At 39.0% G+C, this 15,541-nt stretch overlaps 1 protein-coding gene across 3 annotated transcripts in view; it reads left to right on the top strand.

Moving 5' to 3' along the window:
* UHRF2 (ubiquitin like with PHD and ring finger domains 2) overlaps positions 1–15,541 on the top strand; it is a 100,352-nt gene that overhangs the window by 3,641 nt on the left and 81,170 nt on the right. For all 3 annotated transcript variants that reach the window (XM_033237301.1, XM_033237302.1, XM_033237303.1), the window contains exon 2: positions 3,809–4,039. In XM_033237301.1, the coding sequence (XP_033093192.1) occupies positions 3,809–4,039 (231 nt within the window). The remainder of the gene's footprint in view (positions 1–3,808; positions 4,040–15,541) is intronic.

Consider the following 15,541-nt stretch of genomic DNA (forward strand, 5'->3'; position numbering starts at 1 on the left):
GCTTGGGAATGACTTCCCACTGCCCTCTCAGCCACTTCCCACTTGGCATTTGCTTTCTAGTATTCCCTTGCATTATTGTTGCAGTTCCTCTTGTTACCTGGAATTTCTTCTTTCAACTCAGTAAAATTTCGAGAGTGGTCTGACAAAAATTCCTAACAATTTTTGCTGCTTAAGTGTTGTAAATCCTGCATCCCCATCTTCAAGTATGGCAGTTCTCAAACATTTACTTTTGAGACATTGGTGGACCTAAGTTACATGCTTCTGACTCATAGATGTTTGTAATTTCTAAATGACTGCTTCCTGTTTTCCCTACTTGGAGCATAATTTGAGTGTCAGAGATAACTTTCAGTCTTCTTTCATTAAATATGGAAGAACTTCAGTACTTCTCAAGTAAATCATCTCAACACTTCACAGCTCTTCATAGTATGTGAAGCTTTGTGGAATAAAGTTGTGTGAAACTTGTTATTGCAGTAGATAAATGGTCACTGTTGTAGGAAGACTGAGGGAGTACCTATGAATTAGGGAAGGAGTGGATAATCTGGGTTTAAAAAGCCTGTCATAGCAAGCATGATGAAAGGTGGTTATGTGTTACTGTGGATATAACTTATTGTAGGGCCTCATGCCTTGATATGCTAAGACATTTGCTTAGAGACATATGCACTTACGACATTTTTTCCTGTCAAATCAAATTTTAAAAAGTACCACTTGAAACAGCTTGTATTTACTCATGACAGTCATTTAGTAGAAACTAACCAGGAGTTGAATGTAGAATTACCCTCAACGTCCCTCTGACTCTGGTTACTCAAACCTAAGTGGAAAAATGTTCTTTCAGTTTCCAGCAGTTTTATCACTTTAACTGCTATCTTCATTTTTGGAAATATCCTGCTAGTTAATTTGCATGTTTTATACTGTTAGAGTTTTTATTATCTTTAAACACTTGCATTTAAAAATAGTCATAATGTTTATCAGTTCTATGTTATGCTTTTTCAGCTCCTTCAGAATTAGGTATTTTGTTTGAGTTTTTTTGTGGGGGCTGTTGGAGAATGTCAAAACGATGGTGTGAATGCAGTGTTTGCTCCTTGAGTTTTTTGGGGTTTTTTCCTCCTCTATGGGAGTTCAAGACTAGAGGGTGTTCCTTTTTATGTTTTTTTTGTTTAGAGGGTGTTCTTTTTGTTTTGTTTTTAATCAAGGAAGCAATATTCACATCCCTATCCTTATTAAAGCTTATTTGCTTACTGACTTGGGATACTACTTAGGCTTGTTTAGAGTAAGCATGCTAACTTGTGAGGTAGTACATAATTTAATTCCCTGACTGGGAAACTTGTGAAATTCTTGATCCCTTGTTCTACTTGACAAATACGAATACCTATAGTGTTTGAGATTGTGCTTCTTGGGTTCTTGGACCAACAGATTTCAAATTACTGATCTAGTAGATTAAAAGTTTTAAATTCAAGACTTTTATTTCCTTTTGGTTGACTTCTCAAATATGGTGTTACTTTGTTAAGAGTTGTGCATGTTGAAAAGTAATACATATGAAGAGTAGAAAATGAACAATTTAAAAATCGATTATGTTTCTGGGAAAGTGATAGTTCTGGCCTGAAAGGAGTTTAGTTTTCTTGTTTCGTTGTATTATAGTGAAATTGCCAACTGAACTTTATAAAGAAACAAAATGGAGACTTAATTTCCTAGGGCTGTTGTATTAATGTAGCAAAACCTGGGTGGCTTAAAACAGTAGAAATTGACCCTCTCACAGTTCTAGAGGTCTACCAAGTTGTCAGCAGGGCCATCCTTTGATAGCTTTAGCGGGGAGAACCCTTTACACTTTGCTGGAATTTTTCTTTCTTGGCTTGTATTAAGTACATCACTCCAGTCACAGGGCTGCCTTTTTCCTGTGTCTTCACATTGTCTTCCTGCTGCATCTTTCCAAATGTCCCCTTATTGTGAGGACACTAACCATGTTGGATTAGGGCCCTAATGGCTTTGTTTTAACTTAATTACCTCTCTAAAGACCCTATCTCAAAGTGAAGTCACATTCTGAGGTACTGGTGGTTAGGACTTCAACAAAAAATTTTGGCAGGGACATAACTTCCTTAGCCCATAACAGTAGATTTTACGTTTCTTTTGTTAAATTTATTTCCTGATTATCTCTTTAAAAGACTCTTTCCAAATAAGGTCACATTCTCAAGTACCATGGATTAGGATTTCAGCCCATAACTCTTGCCAAAATATGGGTGGGTTGCAAGATAATTTATTCACTATTCATCCTGGAAGACTTCTTGATAAAACTTTATAATTCTTGCAGATGGATAGAATTAGAGAACTTCAGGCAAGTGGAGTAGCATGAGCAAGAATTAGAATTATTCCTTCTTGGTTTTTTTTCTGCTTGACTTAAAAAATAGAAACCTACTGATAATGCTTTATTTTACTCCGTCGCCCAGGCTGGAGTGCAGTGGCCGGATCTCAGCTCACTGCAAGCTCCGCCTCCCGGGTTCATGCCATTCTCCTGCCTCAGCCTCCCAAGTAGCTGGGACTACAGGCGCCCGCCACCTCGCCCGGCTAGTTTTTTTGTATTTTTTAAAGTAGAGACGGGGTTTCATCGTGTTAGCCAGGATGGCCTCGATCTCCTGACCTCGTGATCCGCCCGTCTCGGCCTCCCAAAGTGCTGGGATTACAGGCTTGAGCCACCGCGCCCACCCCCTGATAATGCTTTAGAAAGATAAAATATTTAACTTAATGTCTTTTAAAAAAGTGAAACACTGAGCTGATGACTTAATGTCTTTATGAAAAATGAGGTCATAAAACAACTTTGAAAATTCACATTTCTTGAAGTTGGTACAAGCATTGATTAAAAATAAAACGATGAGAAATTAAATCTAGTTTAGAGTTTTTCTGTTTAGGTCATAAGGTCACAGCAACCATGAAACATTTTGGGTTTGATTGATTGATTGATTGATTGATTGATTTAGAAACAGGGTCTTACTCTGTTGCCCACACTTGAGTGCAGTAGCATGATCATGGCTCACTGTAGCCACGACCTCCTGTGCTAAAGTGATCTCCCGCCTCAGTCTCCTGAGTAGTTGGGACCACAGGCATGTGCAGCCACACCCGCCTAAGTTTTTTATTTATTTTATTTATTTTTATTTTTTGTAGAGATGGGGTTACCCAGACTGGTCTGGAGCTCCTGGGCCCAAGTGATCCTCCCACCTTGACTTCCCAAAATGTTGGGATTACAGATGTGAGGCATGGAACCCAGCCTCTTTTTTTTTTTTTTTTTTTTTTTTTTTTGAGACAGTCTCTCTCTCTCTCTGTTGCCCAGACTGGACTGCAGTGGCACAATCTTGGCTCACTGCAGCCTCCACCTCTGGAGTTCAAGAGATTCTCTTGCCTCTGTCTCCTGAGTAGTGGGATTACAGATGCACCACCACGCCTGGCTAATTTTTGTATTTCTAGTGGAGACGTGGTTTCACCATGTTGGACAGGCTGGTCTTAAACTACTGACCTCGTCATCTGCCCTCCTCGGCCTCCCAAAGTGCTGGGATTACAGGCGTGAGCCACTGCGCCCGGCCCTTTTTTGTTTTGTTTTAATGGCTAGCAGTGTTCTCTGTAGTGAATATGGAGTAACTATTAAGAATTTATTGGGGTCCAGAGAAGACACTGACATCAGAGGCCATTAAGTAATAAGAATGGTTTTAAAATTTCTAAATTGTAGTGCTATGGATTTTAAGTTTTGCTAGGACATTTGAGCAACTGAAAATGTAGAAAGATACATTTTAGAGAAGCATTTCAGTATTCTTTCTTTATTTTCTAGTTGGAAAATGGATATACCTTATTTGACTATGATGTCGGACTGAATGATATAATTCAGCTGCTAGTTCGCCCAGACCCTGATCATCTTCCTGGCACATCTACACAGATTGAGGCTAAACCCTGTTCTAATAGTCCACCTAAAGTAAAGAAAGCTCCAAGAGTAGGACCTTCCAGTCAGCCATCTACATCAGCTTGTGCCCGTCTTATTGATCCTGGCTTTGGAATATATAAGGTATGTTGTTTTCTTCAGACTTACTGTTGTGAGAATACAAATGAATTTCTTTTGTGTTCAGGATGTTTTGAATAAGTAAACATTGATTGCCATTTGAAAATAAAGATTGGGATGTTAATACAGTAACTTTTAAAAGTAGTCTTTTAAAAATTGATATGAAATACATAGACAAATGTACAAGATGTATATGTACAGTTTAAAGAACAGTAAAGGAAATAATTGTGTAATTGAACCAAGGTTAAGAAGTAGATTGATTTGAAATCCTTTTTTTTTTTGGATACGGAGGCTTGCTCTGTCACCCAGGCTGGAGTGCAATGGAACAATCTTGGTTCACTGTAACCTCTGCCTCCCAGGTTCAAGCAATTCTCCTGTCTCAGCCTCCTGTGTAGCTGGGATTACAGGCGTGTGCCACGACACCCAGATAATTTTTGTGTTTTTAGTAGAGACGGGGTTTCACCACATAGGCCAGGCTGGTCTCGAACTCCTGACCTCAGGTGATCTGTCCACCTTGGCCTCCCAAAGTGCTGGGATTTCGGGGGTGAGCCACCTTGCCCAGCCTTAAATACCTTTTTAAAGCCTCATATGTGTCCCTATCAGAACACTTCTCCCTCTGTCTCCCTAAGAGGTAAACTGCTTATTCTGACTTTCATGCTCATTTTGTTTTTCTTTAGTTTTGCTACTTATGTATATTTCTCTAGGCAGTATGTTTTGTCTATTTGAATTTTATATGATGGAATTCTACTTTTCCTCAGCATTGAAAGATTGTCTGCATATAGCTGTGTTTTATTGCTTTTCACTATTATGTCATTCCATTTTATTAACATACCACAGTATATTTAATCTAATGCATAGATACCTGGCCTGTTTCCAGTTTCAACTATTTTAAACAGTGCTGTTTTGAACCTTCTGTTATCCTGGTTCAAGAATTTCTACCTAGGATTAGAAGTGCTAGTTGTTCACCCACAGGGTACTGCCAAACTACTATACTTGGTTCCATTGGTCTATTTGTCTGTCTCTGTTCCTATACTGTTCTGAGTACTGTGGTCTTATGGACTGTTTTGATCTCCCTTTCTCCTATCTCCCCAATTTCTTTTCACTTTCAGGGTCTCTTGGTTTTCTTGGCTTTTAATATTTGCATACAAAAACTGTAGAAATAGCATGTAAAGCTCTACAAATAATGTGATGGGATTCTATGGGAATTGCATCTATAGATGAGCTTGGAGAATCGACATCTTTACAATGTCGAGTCTTTTAATTCATGAATATTAAAAGACTTCTCCATTAACTTAGATCTTTTTCTTTCCTTCTTGTATTTATTTATTTACTTATTTTTTGAGATGGGGTCTTGCTCTGTTATCCAGGCTGTACTGCAGTGACGTGAACACGGCTCACTCTAGCCTTGACCTGCTGAGGTCAAGTGATCTTCCTGCTTGGCCTCCCAAAGTGCTAGGATTACAGGTGTGAGCCATTGTGCCCAGCTAACTTAGATCTTTGACATCTTAATTAGTTCTCTCTTTACATATTTAATATTTTGCTTTATTTCTGATAGCTTTGTTTTTGATGCAATTATTATATATGGTTATCTTCTAAAATAGTAATCTGTTTGCTGATATATAGAAATGAAATTGATGTATTTGACTTTTGTAACCAGCAACCTTTCCTATCTTTGTAACTTCTTAATTCTTTTTTTTTTTGAGACGGAGTCTTGCTCTGTCGCCCGGGCTGGAGTGCAGTGGCCGGATCTCAGCCCACTACAAGCTCCGCCTCCCGGGTTTTACGCCATTCTCCTGCCTCAGCCTCTGGAGTAGCTGGGACTACAGGCGCCCGCCACCTCGCCCGGCTAGTTTTTTTTTTTTTTGTATTTTTAGTAGAGACGGGGTTTCACTGTGTTAGCCAGGATGGTCTCGATCTCCTGACCTCGTGATCCGCCCGTCTCGGCCTCCCAAAGTGCTGGGATTACAGGCTTGAGCCACCGCGCCCGGCCGTAACTTCTTAATTCTTATCAGTTGGGATAAATGGGCACCTATACTCTTTTTCAAAGCATTTAAGACCAAATATTAAAAATCGGTAGATGAAGTAAATTATTCAAAATTCTTCAAATGGAGATAATTTTGGATGTATGGAAAAATGCCAACAGATATAAATATGTATATGGAAAGATTAAGAAGAGATAGAACTATGTTTCCAAAGAAGGTACCAGGCTTGGGTGGCTGAACTGTTGTAAACCTATGAGGAGTAGATCATTATAATGTTACCTAAAATTACCTACAACATAAAGAAGGAAAGCTTCCTATTGCTTTATAAATTGAGTTTAATACTGATACTAAAACATGACAAAAAGCACATCAGCATCACTAACATTGATATAAAACCTAAGTTCTAGTCAGCAAATAGAATTATGGCCGTATTCACTGATTTAACTTGCTTTTAAAAAATTATGGCTGCAGGTCCGGGCACGGTGGCTCAAGCCTTTAATCCCAGCACTTTGGGAGGCTGAGACAGGCGGATCACGAGGTCAGGAGATTGAGACCATCCTGGCTAACACGGTGAAACCCTGTCTCTACTAAAAAATACAAAAAATCTAGCTGGGCCAGGTGGCGGGCGCCTGTAGTCCCAGCTACTCGGGAGGCTGAGGCAGGAGAAAGGCGTAAACCCAGGAGGCGGAGCTTGCAGTGAGCTGAGATCCGGCCACTGCACTCCAGCCTGGGCGACAGAGCGGGACTCTGTCTCAAAAAAAAAATTATGGCTGCTTATTAAAAATATATTACTTAAAGCACATATGGTTTGTCAGGATGTGGGGACAGTTCATTATTATAAAATGTTTCAGTGTAATTCATTGTACTAATAAACCAAAGAAAACAAATTAATTTAAAATGTTTTCTGCATTTAAATACAAATTTGAGTCATTTGTGATTGAAAAAAAACTCTTGGCTGGGCATGGTGGCTCACACCTGTAATCCCAGCACTTTGGGAGGCTGAGGTGGGTGGATCATGAGGTCAGGAGTTCAAGACCAGCCTGGCCAAGATGATGAAACCCCATCTCTACTAAAAATACAAAAAATAAGCTGGACGCAGTGACTGGTGCTTGTAATCCCAGCTACTTAGGAGGCTGAGGCAGGAAAATCGCTTGAACTTGGAGGGTGGAGGTTGTGAGATTGTGCCACTGTACTCCAGCCTGGGTGACGGAGTGAAACTGTCTCAAAAAAAAAAAAAAAGGGAACTCGATAAAAGGAATAGACAGCATAGGTTAATACCTTAAACCACATTCTATACCAATATTCCCTTTAAAGACAAGCCAGATGAGGAAGCCAATTAATGCTTCCTTATTTGACATCTTTCTGGAAGTACTAGATAATGCAATTAGGCAGGAGAACAAAATGAAGTGTAAATATTAGAGAAGGCAAAGTTGTAGCCTATGGATACCTGGGAAAGCTGAGAAAATGTTTTAGAAAGTTATGAGCAATCACTAAAGTGGCTATCTTCAAAGTTAACATTGAGCTACTGATAGCTCAAGGAATTACTACATCAATTAGAACAGGAAAAAAAATTGCAATAACAAGAGGTAAAATCTGGGAATAAGTTAAGACTTATGTAAATTAAAATAGTGCTATGTAGTGGTCACAGGACGGAATTTTTAGCACTGAAAGCCAACTTGCCATTTTTTTCTATATTACTCTGATTTCTTCCACCTTTTAAATACCAGTACTTTCTGCATTTTTTACATTATTACTTTTTTATTTGTGTTACCACCTCCGTCATTACTTTTAAAATAAACTTATTTTAGAACAGTTTTGGATTTACAGCAAAATTGAAGGTAGTAGAGAGAGTTTCCGTATATCGCACACCTAGTTTTCCCTGTTAACATCTTAAGTTAGTATGGTGTATTTGTTGAAATTAATGACCCTTATTTTCTTAGCTTTTACTTCATGTCCTCTTTCTGTTCCAGAATCCCACTAGGATACTATACTGTATATAGTTTTTAAATCTCCTTTGACATTGACTGTGACAATTTCTTGGGTTGGGTTTTTTTGGTTTTTTTTCCTGGTTATGTGACTATTTTGAGGAGTTCTGGTCAGGTGTTTTATAAAATCTCCCCCATTAAGATTCATTTGTTTTCCTTACTTGTCTGCGTTTGGGGAGGAAGACTACAGAGGTGTTTTCATCACGTATATAGAGCACATACTATCAATATTCTGTTTCCTAAGTATAACTTAGGTTTTACATCAGTAATAACATTAACACTGATGTGAACCTTAATCATCTGCTGGGGAGGTGTTTTGTCAAGTTTCTCGACTATTAAACTCACCCCACACCCCCTTCCTGTCTTTCCATACTGTACTGTTTAAGATAAAGTTACTGTAAAGTCCACACTTAAGGAGTGGGAAGTTAATGTACGCCCTCTACAAAAATTATTTAAAATTATTCAACATGGGAGGTGTATTTATTCAGACATTTACATCAGTATGGACTCATGCTCAAATTGTTCCACTTTTGGCCATTAGAAACTCATTTATTTGATGACTGTGTCCCTTTGACATACCCCTATATCCTCCATTATTGTGGGTGTTTTGTTTTTCTTAAGCATTATCTTACTTTCTGGCACTACAGCATGCTTCAGGTACATCTTGTATATTTCCTGCTTCAGTCCTAGAATCAACCATTTCTCCAAGGTTCCTTTAATTGTCAAATGATAGGGGTCGGCCAAGGTGGCTCACGCCTGTTATCCCAGGACTTTGGGAGACTGAGGAGGGTGGATCACTTCAGGTCAGGAGTTTGAGATAAGCCTGGCGAACATGGTGAAACCCCATCTCTACTAAAAATACAAAACAAAAAAAAATTAGCCGGGCGTTGTGGCACATGCCTGTAATCCCAGCTATCGGGAGGCTGAGGCAGAAGAATCTCTTGAACCCAGGAAGTGGAGGTTACGATGAGCCGAGATCGCGTCACTGCACTTCCAGCCTGGGTGACTGAGACTTTGTCTCAAAGTAAATAAATTTAAAAAAATAAAACGAAGATCTTGACTCTAGGTATGCTTCTTACTATTGGTGTGTCATTGCTTTTAGAGCCTTCAACAGACAGCAGGGAAATAATACATATTTGTACTAACCTATGTATAGGTACATCTGTGAATATTTACCTAACCGTCTGTATATTAAGCTTACAATATTACTTTTCAATTACTTTTCATCTTTGACCAGAGTTTAGAATCGGCTGCTTTTGAATGGATTGTTTTGGCAGTGACAGGATGAATTTGCTTTCAAAGGAGGGCCAGTTTATGTATCTGCACATCTGAGATTAATCAAGGTTCAGCAGTTCAGGTCAACTTAAATTTCTGTTTAGCAAACTTCTCAGTACCCCACTATTCCTTCCTCTTCCCTCCCCAGTCTAATTCAGAAGAGCATCATGAGAAATTACTTCTCTCAGCAGGTCTTTGCTTTTTATTTTCGGTGTTAGTGCTTTGGCTCTGAACTACAGTATTTAAACTCTATTTGACATCTCTTCTATTTCCAATTATTGTGTAGTATAGATGTTAAAGACTTGAGCTTTGCCATGAGACCTGGTTTCAAATTTCAGTTCAGCTGCTGCTTGGTTATACAAATTGGGAAGTAAATTTTACATTAAGGCTCCCTTTCCCCATTTAGGAGCACATTGAAATCTAGTAATTCTCAGAAGGCTGCTGTTCATACAGTAATAAATTTAGAGCTGTGTTTAGTCTTAGTTGAAGCTACTGTAGATTTATTTACTTTTGGAGGGATGAACCTTAGTAATTGTCATAGGTATTTGAAATTTTGACTGATGCCTTTTTTTTTTCAGATAGAAGTACATATTTCTGAATAGTTCATTCCGTAAATAGTTGGATATCTAGCATATGTTTGTAATTGGTATTCTGCCTTCACAGAATTTTTATCACATACTGGCTTGTTGACTAAACTGAAAACCATTTAGAAGCTGCTGCTTTTGAAATGATTTGCTTTATTTTTTTTATTTTATTTTTGAGATGGAATCTTACTCTGTCGCCCAGGCTGGAGTGCAGTGAGCCATCTCAGCTCACTGCTACCTCTGCCTCCTGGGTTCAAGCAGTTCTCCTGCTTCAGCCTCTTGAGTAGCTGAGATTGTAGGCACCCGCCACCATGCCTGGCTAATTTTTGTACTTATAGTAGAGACAAGATTTCACCATATTGGCTAGGCTGATCTTGAACTCCTGACTTCAGGTGATCACCTGCCTCGGCCTCCCGAAGTGCTGGGATTACAGGCATGAGCCACTGTGCCTGGCCTAAATTGGTTTGTTTTAAATTTGCATTGGTTTTTTTGTATTTCCCATAGTGCAAGTCTGAGTAGTTAATATATAAAAACTTTAAGTTGATTATAAGTCACGTAAAAATTGGGTGTTTTATTGCTTTTGTCTTGAATTCTTGGTTATGCCACTTGGGAAATTTTTTTTTTTTTTAATAGATGTAGAGCTTTTTGTAGTTGAAATTGCTTTATGGATGAGCAAACCTGTTTGGACTTTTCCTTCTGACTGAAATATTCTTTGAATGTTATGATAAGCAGGTACAAAAGATGAATTTTCAAATTAACTTTATTCAGAACTGGCATAGGTAAACATTTAAACTATATGTTAAGATGAAATTTTAGGCCAGGCACAGTGGCTCACGCCTGTAATCCCAACACTTTGGGAGGTTGAGGCAGGCATATCACCTGAGGTCAGGAGTTTGCAACCATCCTGGCCAACATGGCGAAACTCCGTCTCTACTAAAAATACAAAAATTATCTGGGTGTGGTAATTCCAGCTACTTGGGAGTCTGAGACGGGAAAATCATTTGAACCCAGGAGGCGGAGGTTTCAGTGAGCTTAGACCGTGCCACTGCACTCCTACCTTGCTGACAGAGCAAGACCCCATCTCGAAAAAAAGAGAAATTTTAATCTGAAGTTATTTATTACCCAGTATCATTACTTTGCTCTGTTTTATAACTAAGCAATATTTAACCAGTTTCAGATATTTTCATAGTTACTGCGAGAAACTAGATACCACTACCACATATGGAGAGCCTATGAAAGATTGTACAGAGGCTGGGTCCATCCATTCACATTGTGTGTGCATTTAACATAAATTGAATCACATCGGGTCTAGATTGGGAACTGATTTTCTGCAATAAGATGGACGTTCGAACCTAAGTTGGTTTTAATTTTGGGTTTTGTATATGGAAGCTTTTTATGATACCAGAAACATCGTACTTTTCAAATGACTGTCATCCTGGCCTAAATGATGACGGTTTAGAATGACGGTAAGCCTTTACAGTTTAGCTGAACATGTGGCACTGTTAAACTTCTTACATGTTTTCTTATGCTTATTGTATAATTGAAAGTACTGGAAAGAGGAGAATTATCATTGATATCTTAGTATATTATTACTTTTATCCGTAGCACAGTTCTTGATGTTTAACCTTTTTGATTATGAAATGTATTAGACAATACAAAGAGTACGATCAGTGTCTATAAACACCACCCAAGTTATGAAATAGAATAAGAATACTCCCAGGAACTTACCAATTGCCTCCTCCTGATTATAACTCCCTCTTCCCTAGTTGTAACTGCTACCCACACTTCTATGGTAATCATTTCTTTGTTCTTTACTAACTTTCTTATTAATATTAACCTTTAACAACATATTAATAATCTTTTATTTATGCAACCCTAATCCCTAATTTTCTGGTTTCTGAACTTAACGTAAATAGAACCATATTGCTTTTACTTTTTTTTTTTTTTTGAGACAATCGCATTCTGTCTGTCACTGGACTGTAGTGCAGTGGCGTGATCATAGCTTACTGCAGCCCCAACCTTCTGGGCTTAAGCGATCCTGCCACCTCAGCTTCCTGAATAACTGGGACTACAGGTTGGTGCCACCATACCCAGCTAATTTTCAATTTTTTTGTAGAGACAGGGTTTCACTGTGTTTTCCAGGCTGGTCTTGAACTCCTGGGTTCAAACAGTCCTCCTGCCACTTCCTCCCAAAGTGTTGGGATTACAGTGTGAGCCATCACACCCAGCCCAGCATTTTAAAATTTGTGATTAAAGAAAGATGGGGCTGAGTGTGGTAGCTCATGCCTGTAATCCCAGCACTTTGGGAGGTGGGGGACAAGTAGATAGATCACTTGAGGTCAGGAGTTGGAGACCAGCCTGGCCAACATGGTGAAATTCCATCTCTGCTAAAAGTACAAAAAGTTAGCCACCATGATGGTGGATGCCTGTAATCCCAGCTACTCAGGAGGCTGAAGCAGGAGAATTGCTTGTACCTGGGCGGCAGAGGTCTCAGTGAGCCAGCATCACGCCACTGCACTCCAGCCTGGGCAACAGAGCAAGACTTTGTCTCAGAAAAAAAAAAAAGGAAGATGGTACAATGAAAGAACGATTTGCAGAGTTGGAGAACCTGTGTTCTCAGCGTAACACCCACGTTTTTTACCAGTGTCTCTCTTAAGCAAATGTATTTCTTGTCTGGACCTCATTAGAAAATGGGAATTATTTTGTATTATAATTAAAGGAGGTAAAGTATGTTATGGTAAACTGCTAATGTTTACTAACAGTATGGTAATAAGACTATACTCTGCGGTTTTTTGTTTTTGTTTTTGAGACAGAGTCTTGCACTATCATTCATGCTGGAGTGTAGTGGTGGGATCCACGCCTGGCTAATTTTTGTGTTTTTTAGTAGAGGTGGGGGTTTTGCCATGTTGGCCAGACTGGTCTCTAACTCCTGACCTCAGATGCTCCGCCTGCCTCGGCCTCCCAAAGTGCTGGGATTACAGGCGTGAGCCACTGCACCCAGACTATACTCTTTGAGTTTTAATGAGTCTTAACATTGAGCATATATACTTAGTAAGGAGACAGTTGTTTCATTTGTGTGTACTATATGCTTGCTGGGTTGGCATGTTACATGAATTTTCTCACTTTATTTCAAATACACTGCAAGATGCTGGAACAAATTAAGTAACTTGTTCATGGTTACACCTAGTAGGTGATAGATGAAGAACTTGAACCTAGGTTTACCTGCAGAGCTGAAGTGTTTTCTGCAGAACAAATGATACCTAGTATATAGTAAAACTGTCAAATATTCACTGTTGGTTTTTGTTGTTGTTGTTGATTGCTCCTTGCCTCCCATACTTTAGTTTTTAAAAATATTAGATATTTGGACAGGTAAAACCTTTTCTCTAAATGTGGCTTTTTTTTTGTTTGAGATGGAGTTTCACTCTTTTTGTCCTGGAGTAGTGGCACAATCTTGGCCCACTGCAACCTCCACCTCCTGGGTTCAAGTGATTGTCCCACGTCAACCTCCTGAGTAGCTGGGATTACAGGTGCACACCACCACACCTGGCTAATTATGTACTTTTAGTAGAGACAGGGTTTCACCATGTTAGCCTGGCTGGTCTTGAATTCCTGACCTCAGGTGATCTACCTGCCTTGGCATCCCAAAGTGCTGGGATTACAGGCGTGAGCCACCATGCCTGGCCCTAAATGTGGCTATATGTTTGATGTGAATAAATGCAGCTCTTAAGTATAGAATTATGTGGTTGGCTTAAACTTTTTTTTTTAGCTTTTTAGCTCAGCTCCTCTTCCCCCCCATATTAATCTTTTAAAAATAATTGTATATGATGTTTTGACATCTTTGGGGGCCTTACTGGCTGAGGAGAAATTGCCCTTCTTCCTAGAGCTAGCTTATTCCTGGAGATTGTAAACAGCTGATCAGTGACCCTGCCTTTCATATACAAAACATCTAATCCTGAGTCTATGCACTTAACTACCTCCCTTATCTAACTCTTAAACACCAAGCCAATATTCTGCCATGATCACCCAGGGTCAGGTACCAAACAACTACAGACCACCCCTACAATCCAAAGCCCACTGACATTATTCAAACTAGCCATCTTGTTTCCTCTGCCTTGCCTTTCCCATGGAAAACACAATAAAGGCTCTGGGTCCTAATTTTCGCCGTTCCCTCTGCCTCCTGACCAAACCTAGTGCTTTCCTATATGTCTTCTTCTCTTGGGAAGTAATTGTTCTTTCAGTGGCATTGGCCTCTCCGTGTTGTCACTCAGTTACATCAATAAAAATCTCATGAGTACAATTCAGATGTTCCCACATAGGCAAATTCTGTTTTCCTCTTTTGTCGTCTTGTCTGCTATTTTGCTACTCCTCTAGCTAATTATTTCAGTTCTTAATTTGTACTAGATTACTTAGTTACCATGGCAGGATCTTCTGTGTTCATATTAATCACACAGGCCTAAGTATTTTTCCTCTGAACTGCCTTTAAAATCCAGGCTTTATAACACAGCTTTAATATCTTGCATGCATCTTGGCCTATTCAAGTTTTGCCTGACTTAGTATGTGTATTCAATGTGCAGAAAGTTTTGAATTTAAGAGCATTTCTACCTCCGCCCAGTTTATATGCATTTCTGTGAGTGGTTACTCACAGCAATACTTAGTAGGATACTTACTATACTTAGTAGGATAATATTTTTTTGGCCAGGCAGGGTGCCTCGTGCATGTAATCTCAGCACTATGAGAAACCAAGGAAAGAGGATTGCTTGAGGCCAGGAGTTCAAAACCAGCCTGGGCAACACAGCAAACTCTGTCTCTACAAGAAGTAACGTTAGCTAGGTGTGATGGCATATACCTGTAGTCCTGGCTGCTCAGGAGTTTTGAGTTCAGGAGTAGGAGGCTGCAGTGAGCTGTGATCACACTGCTGCATCCAGCCTGAGCAGCAGATAGCCTGTCTTTTAAAAAAAAAAAAAAAAAAGAAAAGAAAAATTCTTGTTTCCAGTTGTAAATCTAGGTTTACTATATTCAAAGAATGCCCTACCTTTGTGAGTTGATATGTTCTATGTGTTGATGTTCAAACAATGGCAGTATTTTGAGGTTGATTTAGGTTTCTGTTAACTTTAGTTTTATTTTTAGATGTTAAGGTAGCCAGCTATTAGATCTTCGTGCTAGTATCTTACATTTGATAGGCAAATTCAGTACTTCATTTGTGCCTCCTCGTGTTCCTTAGTAAGGCTGATACAGCTTAATGTATTTTTGCTGTTACCATTTTAGTATCAACTATATGCTGCATTCTTTGCAATATTTTCATAGTGGTATATGAAACTTACATTTTGATTTGCTGCAAGAGTAGTAACCTCAGTTTATTCTCCCAAGTATGATGGACCTTAACATTGATTATTTTCATTTTTACTGTGTTATCTACAAGAGACTAAATGTCTTTAAATTTGTCAGTGACTAGTATGGGAGAAATGAGCCTATGTTTATTTGATACATGAATTAATTTATGTTATGTATGACATGCTCCATCTCTGATTGTCATACCCAGCCTGGTTGGCTGTTAGGTTTTTATTTTTTCCTAAACTCTTCATTCTTGTGTAATATCAAACCTTATGTCTTTCAAGCTATTTTATTGCTACAGTGTTCATTACATACACTGCCTTTGGTCAAATGTACCTCTTCTAGTAGTGA

This window comes from Trachypithecus francoisi, unplaced genomic scaffold, assembly GCF_009764315.1.
Source record: "Trachypithecus francoisi isolate TF-2019V2 unplaced genomic scaffold, Tfra_2.0 Lachesis_group16, whole genome shotgun sequence".
Classification (NCBI taxonomy): domain Eukaryota; kingdom Metazoa; phylum Chordata; class Mammalia; order Primates; family Cercopithecidae; genus Trachypithecus; species Trachypithecus francoisi.